The sequence below is a fragment of the Colletes gigas genome, unplaced genomic scaffold (genome assembly GCF_013123115.1).
Source record: "Colletes gigas isolate AHSC1104 unplaced genomic scaffold, ASM1312311v1 Colletes_gigas_Sc00001, whole genome shotgun sequence".
Taxonomy (NCBI): Eukaryota; Metazoa; Arthropoda; class Insecta; order Hymenoptera; family Colletidae; genus Colletes; species Colletes gigas.
The window spans coordinates 6,088,183-6,100,606 of record NW_025106630.1 but is presented as its reverse complement, the minus strand read 5'-3'; the positions used below and the strand labels follow the sequence as shown (position 1 = coordinate 6,100,606).

The 12,424-nt window shown below is 43.3% G+C and overlaps 1 protein-coding gene across 1 annotated transcript in view; it reads right to left on the bottom strand.

Annotated features, from left to right (window-relative positions):
- LOC122396603 (polypeptide N-acetylgalactosaminyltransferase 2) overlaps positions 1-12,424 on the bottom strand; it is a 48,026-nt gene that overhangs the window by 4,820 nt on the left and 30,782 nt on the right. Inside the window, exon 4 of the mRNA XM_043395160.1 lies at positions 1,036-1,134. Within this exon, the coding sequence (XP_043251095.1) occupies positions 1,036-1,134 (99 nt within the window). The remainder of the gene's footprint in view (positions 1-1,035; positions 1,135-12,424) is intronic.

Here is a 12,424-nt window from a genome sequence, read left to right as displayed (position 1 = left end):
TGTGTGAATCGATTTTTTGTTCTCAAGGTTCGATAGAATATATAAATAAATTCTTTAATTTTATTCTTCATGAATAAAAAAGTGTCCGTGGAAAAATATGATATTACATAAGAATGGTAATTTTAGTAAATGTGTTTCCCGTGAGGCTATGCTAGGTTCTCGAATTTTTGAATATATCAGTAAACGTCGTCGAAGTATTTTGACGCCTCTGATATTTATTTTTGCTGTCGTTTTATTTGAATACACAGGTTTATATGTACACGTTCGTTCGCGTTCTGCATGGTCACCGAACTGACGCGATTTCTTATGCAAGGCGAAAGAAAAAATTCACGGAATCCAATCGAGAATGTTTACACATGGCGTACCTTATGTCATCGTAAAGTCGATTCCCTTGAAAACGACGGTTCGCGCAAACACATTTTATTTTATACTTTCGATCCGGTGTTGCGTTCGAAGTTTGTAGAAAATATACTCGGGGAAGAGGAGGGACGGAACAGAGCTAATCGTAAATCGTTCGGTTCTCGAATTCTCGCGGGATTCATTGCATTATATCACACATTTTTCATCTTGCGTAATTGTCTCGGACGCGAGAGTTTCGAAAATCCTTTTAAGTCCACGCAGTTCTTCATATTTCGCGCGTGATTTATCGCCACCGTGCTCCTCGAGTATAATACGCGTGGGGGGCGAGTAATGGGCATGGAAAGACGGAACGATGGAACGACGATTAGGAAATTCCGTTGGTCGTCGCCTTGCGCTTCTGACCTGCATCCGAGAATTTTCTCGCGTTTCCCTCGTGGCGGATCTTCGCGCAGGAATTTTATTTTAAACCTGCTGCTACGAACGGAAATTAAATTTAACGCACTGATCAAACTGGATAGAAAAATGCAAATGTTAATTATTATTTACGAACTTTGCGTAGTTGGTCACGCGACGATTTTGCAATTGTTTCGCCCCAATTGCACGCCTAACCCTGCTATCGCGTGAATGATAATTACGCGACTAGAAATTTCATGTCAAGTGTGTGACAGCGAATACCTCACGACAGTTCTGAGCAGCGTCGACCGTGCCTCGTTGTGGAACGTAATTATGACCGAGGTGGGAGGCAGATCCCTCCTCCACTGCTTCATTCGACACCTGGAACAAAAAGGGTTGAAATCCCCCGTTTAGAATATTCCCTCTCTCAATCTCTTTGTTCAATATTTACACAGTCACTCGTCGAACCAGGAAACTCTAAACGGATTCGAATTATTACGAGACCGTTCGTTTCCGGAAAATGGAAAACAGGGAAAAGAATTCTTCTTTTTGTGTTGTTTGTTTTTCCTTACAAAAGAATTTTGATTTGCCCTGTTTGGGATCGACAGAATAATTCCATCATTTTAAACAAGAAACTTGACGATTCCACCAAACGTTTATTCTCATAAAAAATTGTAAAATTATTCGAATAAAATTTCGCGAAATCAAGAGTCAAAGGTTGAATGCGATAAAGGAACGGAAAGACTCCTTGCAACGGGCAAGTTTGATACCTTAATTATTCAGGGGGAACTTAGAATCGAGATTCGCGTAATGAGCTTTCCCCAGTGAAATACTAGACGACGTATAATTAGGTCGTCAACTCGTCGAAGGATCGATAGGCGCTTCATCGGGTTTCTTCCCGGCGTTATCTGTCGTAACGTCCGTTAATATGCTTATCGTTTTATCCCAAGAGGATTCTCGGGCCGGTTCGACGCTAGCAAGGTACGTAACACGTTGTTCCGTGGACGATTAAATATTGCCTTCGATTATTGGAACGGTCCATCGACGGATATTGCCTGATTATCGATCTGCATGACATTCCACCGATTTCGACGAACAGCCCCATATGGAATCGTGTTCCACCAACTATTCAATCCCAGATATCCTCAACAATATTTTATATTTTATCACGTAAACTGCTTATTTTTACACCCCAAAGGCAAACATAATTCGTTCAACTTTCGATTCAAAGAAAATCCAATCTGGAACGATCAAAGTCGCGTGCACGGTTATTTGCAATAATTTGGTATAAGTATATTGAGTAATATAAGACTTTTCGATAACTAGATGACACGTAAACGCTTATATTTACACCCCAAAGCCAAACATAATTCGTTCGACTTTCGATTCAAAGAAAATCCAATCTGGAACGATCAAAGTCGCGCGCACGGTTATTTGCAATAATTTGGTATAAGTATATTAAGTAATAGAAGACTTTTCGATAACTAGATGACACGTAAACGCTTATTTTTACGCTCCAAAGCCAAACATACTTCGTTCAACTTTCGATTCAAAGAAAATCCAATCTGGAACGATCAAAGTCGCGTGCACGGTTATTTGCAATAATTTGGTATAAGTATATTAAGTAATATAAGACTTTTCGATGACTAGATGACACGTAAACGCTTATTTTTACACTCCAAAGTCAAACATACTTCGTTCAACTTTCGATTCAAAGAAAATCCAATCTGGAACGATCAAAGTCGCGTGCACGGTTATTTGCAATAATTTGGTATAAGTATATTAAGTAATATAAGACTTTTCGATGACTAGATGACACGTAAACGCTTATTTTTACACTCCAAAGTCAAACATACTTCGTTCAACTTTCGATTCAAAGAAAATCCAATCTGGAACGATCAAAGTCGCGTGTACGGTTATTTGCAATAATTTGGTATAAGTATATGAATACAGATCGTAGCTTACTGTCGCGGACAGCGGCGCATAATTCAGCCCAGTGTAATATATGACAGGCTATTCCTCGCAGCAATATTTCATAATGTAAAATTTCCGTTATATTCGTACGGTGTATTTGCATTTTATTGTATCCAAAAGAGCTTTACGTTAATATTAAATCATAAATAAACAAATATGATAATCCCGTCGGAGTTTACGTTGAACGTGGTACGCGCGACGTTTAGGGGATGAAAAAGACGGGGTCGGGGGGGATTGGGTTAGGAGCGTCGCGCGAAGCCAACGGAAACCAAATAGAGGGAGAGCAAGAAAAAGGAGGACGATCGTTTTGGCGCGGCACGCCGACACGAGGGGTACATAAATGCGACTAGACGGCTAGAACGATCCCAATATGTCAGTCCCACTTTTACCGAGATAAACTCGAGGAACGTGTACGGAATGCATCCACGTGTAACGTTGCGTTTTCGACCGTCCACTCCTGCGTCGAGATTGTAAAAGTTCACCAGATGAGATTATCGACCGACGGCCATTATTACGGCTCCGCGGCGAGTCGACACCGAAAACGTACCACTTGCAGCCCCCGCAGATTTCCCGACCGCGTTTCTCGCGATATTAATAACTTTACCGAGCGTAGTTTTGCGCGCGACACGCGACCGTTTTACATCGACGAAATTCACCGAATGAAAATCGCATCGGAGCGACGTTGAATTAATCGTGTACGGAACAAAGGAAGGAGCGGGTGTGAGGGTTGAAAGAGAAGGGATGGGAAAATTACTTTAAAACGCGACAAAGCGGTGTCGGTTTTTGATGGAGGACGAGGAAATGTATTTATTCGACGTACCGGCTAGGACCAACGACGCGACACGAAAAGGGATGTTGCTTTTCGAATACAATTTTTCTAAACTCATTCTCGAGAACGGTTTTAAATACCGGTCATTCGATGGGAGACGATTTCTTTATTAAACACGCTGCGACTGAAAAGAAATATTACTTGTCGCAGTGAACAGGAAACGAAGTTTTTTGGGAGGTCGTCGAAATCAATTCTTTTTTTAAATTTGTTTTCGGGGAGATCAGTTTTGAATATTGATCGATTTTTATGGGAGACGGGGAAATATATTTATTGAAGGTATTGCGCAGGATGAACAACGCGACAAGACCGGAAAGATTACGCGTCGCAGGAAATCGAAAATAAAGCTTTTGGGGGATTTTCGAATACAATTTTTTTTCTATCGATTTTCGAGGGCGGTTATATTGCGTCGATGTTTGATGGCGAACAGTAAATGTATTTATTGAACGAATCGAGTGGGACTTGGCTATAAATTTTGCGAAATATTAACTATGATCAACGAAAGGCAATAGTCAAAGTTTAACAGTACGATAGTTATCCGCTTGGTTCGATAAAAATGTGTTAAAAGAAAAAATTAAATTTTCCAACATTCTTCTATGCTTCGATGCTCTTCCATGATAGTACACGCGAAACATTTCAACAGATTATCGTCGTTCCATTCGCTATAAAATAACACTTGTTGTACGTTTCATGGAACGAGTGTCTGACCTTTCACCTGTCCTCGTTCCATCGATGAGTAAGAAGAGGATCGACGAACTAATTTGAGAGAGCATAATTTCAGATTAAAGCAACGGACCAGAGGGTCGGGGAGTGGGGGAGGCGGGACATATTTGCTGGCAACGAAATTGCAAACGAGCCTTAAAGCGAGCCAGACGCGACGGATCATCCGGATGGTTTAATTCAAAACTTCAATTTCGGCTTTGGTCCCAGCGTTGAAGTGGATAATGCGGCTGGACCGTCGATTCGATCGAATTCTCCAACAGGCGACAATGCGTGCACGACAGAATTGGCACGCGGGTACGAAAACAAGAACAGTAACGATCGGGTGAGTCTGCACGAACGTGTACAAGACAAAGCGTTTAAACTTCAAATTTTAAAGCGATCACTTTCAGCGAAATTCGTTCTCGATTGCTCGTTAAAAATCTTTTCCGCGTTCCATCGATCAAACTTTATACTCTGATTCAGATTAGATACGTCACGATCGTATGCCCGCCCGGTACGCATAAATTATAAATATTCGTGAAACGCGACCTCGTATATTTTGCAAACAACAGACGCGTGTTTAATTGGCAAACTTCGAGTTTAAAAGCTCGCTGCATTTCGCTAGTAGGAATCAAAGAACGTTCCGCGCCCCGGGATCGTGGATGAAGGCGAATAAAGTAAATTCGGCCGAGCACGAACGACGCATGTATAAATCTCGAACGCGCGCGAGGGGATTGCATCCACCGATATACGAAGTGCAACACGGGCGCAGGATGAACGATCGCGGTCCACGCGCGAACTGCAATCCGAACGGGCTTTGAATTAATCCCGCGCGGAAGCTGCTTCCGACCTCACATCGAAATGCACTCGTGGACTCGGCAAAGTGGTTACGACGGATCGGCAGGAGAGAAGCCTACGGATGGACGAAAGAGTTTGTGGAAACGCGGATATCGCATCTCGTTGCAACTGCATTCTTTCGTTTCGATGCAATTATTAGAGTTGACTCCAATCGGGTCTGATCGGGTCTCTTCGGGTCTCTTCGGAATTCTGGAACTAATATTCGGGTCTCCTAACTTAAAAGCGCGTCAGGCATTGTCGTACAGTAGTCCCTCGCTATAGTTCGTACAGTCGGGATCGCATGGTGAGTTATAAGAAGACTACAAGTAAAATAGAGAGAAACGTTCGATATTTATTCAACTGTTTTCTGAAACAGTGGCAATTTAATAAGCGAGAGTCCGTAATAAAGAAATTTGAAGTTTCAAACACTGTAATTTTTCTGTTTTAAATTCGCGAGGCGTTCGCGAATAATCGAATTTTAAATTTAATTGGAAACTCGAAAGTTAGGCGCGCGAACTCCATCGGAAGTTATAACATAAAAGTTACACGTATTGAATTAACGTGCTTGACACGGCCGGGGGGCAAAATCTGTGCGGAGTGCAACTCAATTAGTTACCGTGATGACGTAGATATTGCGGTCGTAGAGAGACGGGGAAGTAATGCCAAACATCGTGGAACTTCGAGGAATTGAATTGACAAAGATCAGGTACCTACCGATATTTCGAAGTTCCCGTTGTTCAACGTGAAATGGAAATTTACCAAATAGATTTACACAAGGTGTATGCAGGATTCAGAATTCAGGCTCGAAAATAATTATTATTTTCTGTGCTTCTTAACTTCGTTAGTATTCTCGTAGTGGAACACTGATTCCTGTATATTTTATCGAACTATTAATGTCAATATTTGATCGTGCTGAGCTTTCGTATTTATTTCACAACGATCGAGAAACAGAGTTATTTTCCAAACGACCGTGTTCTGGTTCGTATAATCGGAGTTTTACCGTGGCTAGTTTTTCTAGGATGATCGAGAACCGTGCCAGGTTTTTGTCCCTCTAAACTGTGTCGTGAGCCCCGAGAAGGTTAAGAATCTTCTCCTAAACTGTGTCGTGGGCATAAAAAGGTTAAGCAGCGCTGGTGCAACGCTTGAGCGTATCAACACGCGTGTGTTTTGGTTGGAACGCTCGAGTGTCAGAGAATGTGGAAAATTCTGTGAACGTTGGTCGTTCCGTGAAACGCAGGGGAGGCATTGTGGTGCACGCGTGGACAACCGCGTCGCCGGGTAGCGTGCACCGCGAAATTGCATTTCATGAAATCAGAGTGGACGCGTGCAGAAAAGGTCGCGGCGAAAAGTGCCAGACTATGCTTCCGTCGCCTTTGTTTGGCTCGCGCGAAGCGAATGGGATTTCCCCGGCGGACTTTCGAGTCGGGGATCGAGGGTGAAGCTTTCGACGGAGACGCGAGTGTCGCGACATGAATTCGACGCCGTCTGTGACGCGGACGCGACCGCGACGCTGTTAATGCGAACTTGGATCGCGCCGGATAAGGGGCCAGAGACGAGAATCGCAGCCACGCGTCGGAAAGAGACGCTTTTCCTCCCGTTTCACATTGTTGACACGCAACAAGATTGCACGAGAGTTTTTAATACTTTACGGATCGCGTAAAACTTAAAAATTTTGAGTCTGAACGTTTGTGTCATCGTAGAGAACTTTACTTTTGCTGTTAATAAAAGACGACAAATTCCTTTGGCTTTTGACGAATCATATCTATTTTCGTAAAGACTTCAAAGTTAATTTGTAGCCATGTAGGAGGTATACAATATGTAAAAACTTGCTTCGTCGATAGCCAGACGGTTCAAACAAGGGATCTATCTCGTTAATTCGAAAGAGATAGAGCTGGGCGATCAAAGGTTGTCGGGGTCTTGAAATAGTAGCAGTTCCACCGTCTGTGATTATATTTATTACTCGTGTACCGATGCCCGGCGAGCATCATTTTTCTCATTTCGCGGCGAAACGGTGTGTATCATACTTTGTGGAAACACGAATGGATGGCGAGATCCCGATACGAGGTGATTAGAGGTCTCGAAAAGGAACATTCGTTCCATTACGAAAGGATTACCGTTCGTCGCGCGAACATCAACTTCAATTTGGAATTTCATTCCCGTTAGATCGAGAATCTCGCCGGTTACGATCCCATCTCGTCGCCCCGCGGATTTATTTTCTAAGCCTTTGCGACCCGCGAACGCAAAATCCGCGCCGCCTTTCTTGGACGGAGAAATTCATGAAATTTCCATCGCTTTTCACTTACCCGTGGACAGTAGCGTGACGATTAATTTTTAAACTTTTCCAAAAGCCCCGAGTTTCCGCGTAGCGGGTTATACTCGCAATAAAATAGCGACGAAATGGCTGCTTCCCGGTCCGCTTCTTATACTTCTCGCCGATACCACTTTCAATGGAGTATTATCCCTCGATCGGGACGAAGAAAGTTCGATATCGTCGGGGCGCCGTCTATTCCTACGGAGGCAGGAAAAGGGATCTCTGCGAAAGCAATACTTCTTTCCAAGGAAACGAAATAATACTACGATCCGTGTTCTCGATCCAAAGAAGCATGGAAGGCCGAAAAGCAGCCGATTGAAAGGTCATTGTGTCCCATTGGATTTATACGAACTTTTCAGCAACGATAGTCGCGAATCCTCTCGCGATGCTTCGACCGAATTGGCCCTCCCGATCAACTCGGTTCTCGTTAATATATGGCCTTCGCAACTACGTTTCTATCGCTAAAATACATTACATATGTTATACAATATGAAGAATTTAACCCTTTACTCTCAGAGACTTTTCTTCGATCTACTACTAACTCAAACACATTTTTTTACGAAATAGATAGTAAATATCCAAGCAAACATATCTTTCTTTACATTCTTTCCTTATGTATTTTGATCCATATAAAACAATAATATCATTGTATTCCCTTAGAGGGTACATCTAAATTCTTTGTTCCTTTAGAGCGGGTAGTCGAGTGCAAAGGGTTAACTATCTCTGTTATCTATGGACATATGAAAAAGATTCCTCAGTACGAAATTGCGTGGCAGATTGACAGATCGAGCTACGCGTTTGCTACTTATAAAGTAATGTTTGTTGACCGGGGGTCCGGCAAACCCCATTGGAATACTTTAGGGTTAATTGCAATATCGGGGGGCGATAGAGGGACGAGTTGATATGTAATTGATGCAAACTAAACAGAATAATTTGGGTCGCCTAGCCGGTCGTTTCGATTTCCGCGTTACCGAGTGAATATGCGTCGAACGCGGTCCGGCGATGTAAACGAATAAACGCAGTCACTTGGGGTGATAATTGAACATTTAATTAATCACGCGGAGGTGCGTGCACGAGCCATCGAATTCTGGAACAATCGGCTTTGTTTGGGTAATTACGAAAAACCCAGGTTATTTGTCGGTCGGATAAATAACAGAACGACAATGTTGCTTCGATTTCGGCCGAGCGGCTCGCAAATTCGTCCTGTTACGATGTTTGCTAATTGAATCGCGCTTGCGCAAACGCGTAATTCGTGCCGCCCGTATGTGTTCGTTTGTCGTAATTTGTTTGAAAGCGCGGAAGAAAAAAGTCTCTCGGTCGATTATACCAGCCAACAATTATTCTTTCTCTTCGTTCATCTTGTAACATGTAAACGAGTGCACTATAGTCGATCGATCCTAGTTACGAACAAATTACGCTCGTTAAATGGACAAATTCTTAAATCGGGACGATCTAAAAGCTTCAACTATTTTTATTTCTCAGGTGTTTCGAGTTAAGTTTGTAGCTTTGGGTCTTGCATTTGAAAACGATTAGCGTCGTTGCAATGAGCCGCGAATCGAGGGCAGATTCGCGTATCGGGGACGAATTTTCAGGGATTGGAATCGATGTCTTCTTAATAACGGTGCATCGGACGAGCATGTGGTTGATTCGTGTGACAACAATACCGAAACGGGTCGATTCTGCCACCGACATTGTCCCATTCTCGATGATTATTCCTTGTCGAATACGCGCTCCCTGTCCCACTGAAAATCGTGCTTTCTCGCCCACGTTCGTTTTTTATTTCTCGAATGCCATAGCCGCGTAAAGAATAATTTACAGAATTACGAGGTAGTGGCTTAACTTCAAAATTATTACGAGAAAGAAGTAATCTAATTTATTTGTGATTTTTTAACTCGAACGCAGGCAAACTTTCCATTCTCGTTATTTCGTAATATCCCCGCGCATACCTTTCGATGTTTTTCATCGATTATTGGTGGCCGATTTCTCCTTATTGGTCGAGCGAGGGCCACTTTTCCGCGGAATAAGAGCGTGGCAGGTGCTTTAGCCCGGCCCGGGCGGTAAATTTCCTGGATTTTATCGGCGAAAATTTAGAGACACCATAAAACCGCGCGTCGAACGAAGACGCATGTTTATGTGTATGGGTATTTTCGGATATTCTCCGTCGCGTAAAATATGCGAATACCGCCATTGTCGTTAGCTGAAGATTTTATGAGGCCGTTAAGGGAGTAAAAACATCACGATCCGTTTTAATAACGGCGAACCATTCGCAAAACTCTCGAAGAAACGTGTTCGTTAATAGCGGGGGGAACTCGATTCCTGAAACGCGACGAGATACAAGGAGTAATATAAAAATAAGTACGATATTGTAAATGGGGATCCTCGCTTCTCCAGCATTCGGGGAATTTAATATCGAGAGCAATTGGAATACTCTGTACAATGTCGAGGAGTTATTAGATTCGCGATTCACGTGCATTTTCTCTGATTTATCACGGGGGGATTAGACCTCCTTCTGTTTCGTGGATTACGAACTCCCAGGATGAGAATGTTTACGGGCGGCACTTAGGATTAGAAATTACGGCCCCGGTAAAGGATTTATCGGTGTTCCATAACTCGGTACTCTCGCGACGTTCGACACTCCGAAATATCCAATAAAATTTCAAACTTTCGGAGCCTTAAAATTTATCTATCCTACTTTACACCGTTGTTATTATCGTCTCGAAGGTAGGAGAGGTCGGAATCGTTATTTTGGTCGAACGCTCGTGACTTCGGGTCCGCGATGCTGTGGTTCCGTTGCCAGAAAATCAACGGGATTCGCCCGAAAACGTCTCACTGAAAACCAATCCACTCAAGTTCCATAAAAAATTCATCGTATCGGTCTTTTATGCGGTCTTGGATCTGCGGGGATGCTAATCCCTGGGAATCGATCGCCGAATTTCGACTCAGCCACCGTGCCCGGAAGTCTCGATCCCACGCGCTTTAATTAATTTCCCCGTTTCCGTCGCCGGCCAGACGCAAACGACGTCGGCTTGGCCGTTTCAATTTACATCGGTCAGACCCGTAATTATTTTGTTGAAACGGCGAAAGACTGGCTCTGAGAATCCGCCAAAGCGATACACCGCAACTAAATTATAGACTACAAACCCCTTGATCACTCGTTCCAGCGAGATTCGAGCAAGACTCGAAGCGTCCTTAGATTGGAGTTGCGAAACGCACTCAATATGGTTTCTTTCCAAGTGGATTACAGTTTCGTGAAATGGACCCGAGGAATCCGATTGCATTCGTTACTTTATCGCATTCTCCGCGAACGCGTTTACCGGTCTCTTCGCGAGAAAAATACCGTCAGAAGCGTTCCGTTCTTGTTTTTAATCAGCGTCGATCGACGTTCGATTTTAGAATATTTTTTCTCCATTTTTTCTCCATCGCCTAAAAGTTGGGTGACCTGTTTTATACGGTCCGCCGTGTACACGTTTATAGCCGCGTCAACTATTAATGGTTATTAGCAATTAGTTTCGGAACCGTTAAGGCTTATTTAGTGGCGTAATAATTTTAAGGAATTCATCGACCCTCTCATTGGCCCCCGGCGTGGTTAGTAGTTTCTTCGTGCTTGAGTTTGGTCAGAGAAACGACCTCTGTTCCTCATATATTTTCCATTCAATCAATACACGTTCAACCACGAGTCCGCATATTTCATAATTACGTCCGTCCTATACAACGAGATGGTTATGGGTTATCGTATAATCTAAGTCTCTCTAATAATTGCTCTTTTCTACTAAAATTCTCTTACTTATCGCCTAGTCACTTTTCACCCTTTTTGATTCTTTGATAATAATTTGTTACTTCCACAAAATTCGAAAGATCGAACGAACTATGAGCAAAGAAGCACTGCTTTGCATTTTTCTTGCACCCACATTTTTTGATTCCTCGGTGAAATAAATTCTGTGACGGTTATCGGGCCCTCCGCCTCGGAAACAATAACCGGCTCATTATCCCTAGCACGACAATAAAACGCACACACGTCCACGCACACTGGCACATTCGGTACGACCGATGATTTCGGTGATTCGAGGTACGATGCAATTTTCGAGGGCACGAGCGCCGTTGCATAAAACAAGCGAGGGCTGGCGAACATTGTGCACGAGCAGATGACTAATTAACGAAGGGGTTAAAACAGAGGGTAAAGGGGGTATGAGAGAGAGAGAGGTCGGTTAATGAACCTGCGGCGTGGCATCGAGCTCTCGGTTCGCCGAATTGGCCGGCGAAACTATGCGAGTCATCCCTAAAGCTGTCCATTCGGACGGTCTGGAATCATTATTCAAGTCCTCTTCTGGTACGCGAACGAAGGATCCGACCGGTGGAGGAAACAGAAGCGGTTATTGGAGTGGACAGCGCGGGGGAGGACGGAGCGAGAAACGACAATGGAAGAGGGGGCGAGGTCGAGAGGGGGGTGGCGAAAATGAAATACGAGGGGGATGCGAAGAACGAGAAACGACAGAAATAGATGGATCTTTATTACGCGGTGCAAGATACGATGAAAGTAAATCGAGGATGCCGTGCTATCGAAGATGGAGTAAAATGGATGAGAGCCGACGGCGAAAGCGCGGAGATGGATGAATCCCTGCTGGAAAATGTGAAATAGGTTCCCGTTGATGTTCGTTAGCGCTTCGTCTGTACACACGCGTTCTTGTCTCAAATTACGATCCGCTCGATTCTGTTAGCACATAAATAACTAATTGTTGGCGCACGTGTAAAAGAAATATTACGTGTTTTATCAACTTGGCCAGAGTCTTAAATTTTTGGGGTACAGGGAGTTTTAAAAATAAGCTCTTTTCGTGCACTCGATAGAAAATAGTATAATAAAATGATTCATATTTTACAACTTTTTTGTTAAATCGTGGAACTGGAATTTTATCAACTTGACCAAAGTCTTAAACTTTGGGGTACAGGGTGTGTTATTTGAATATATAACAGAAAATAGTATAATGAAATAATTCATAGAGAGCGTCGATTCCTTCGTATCAGGA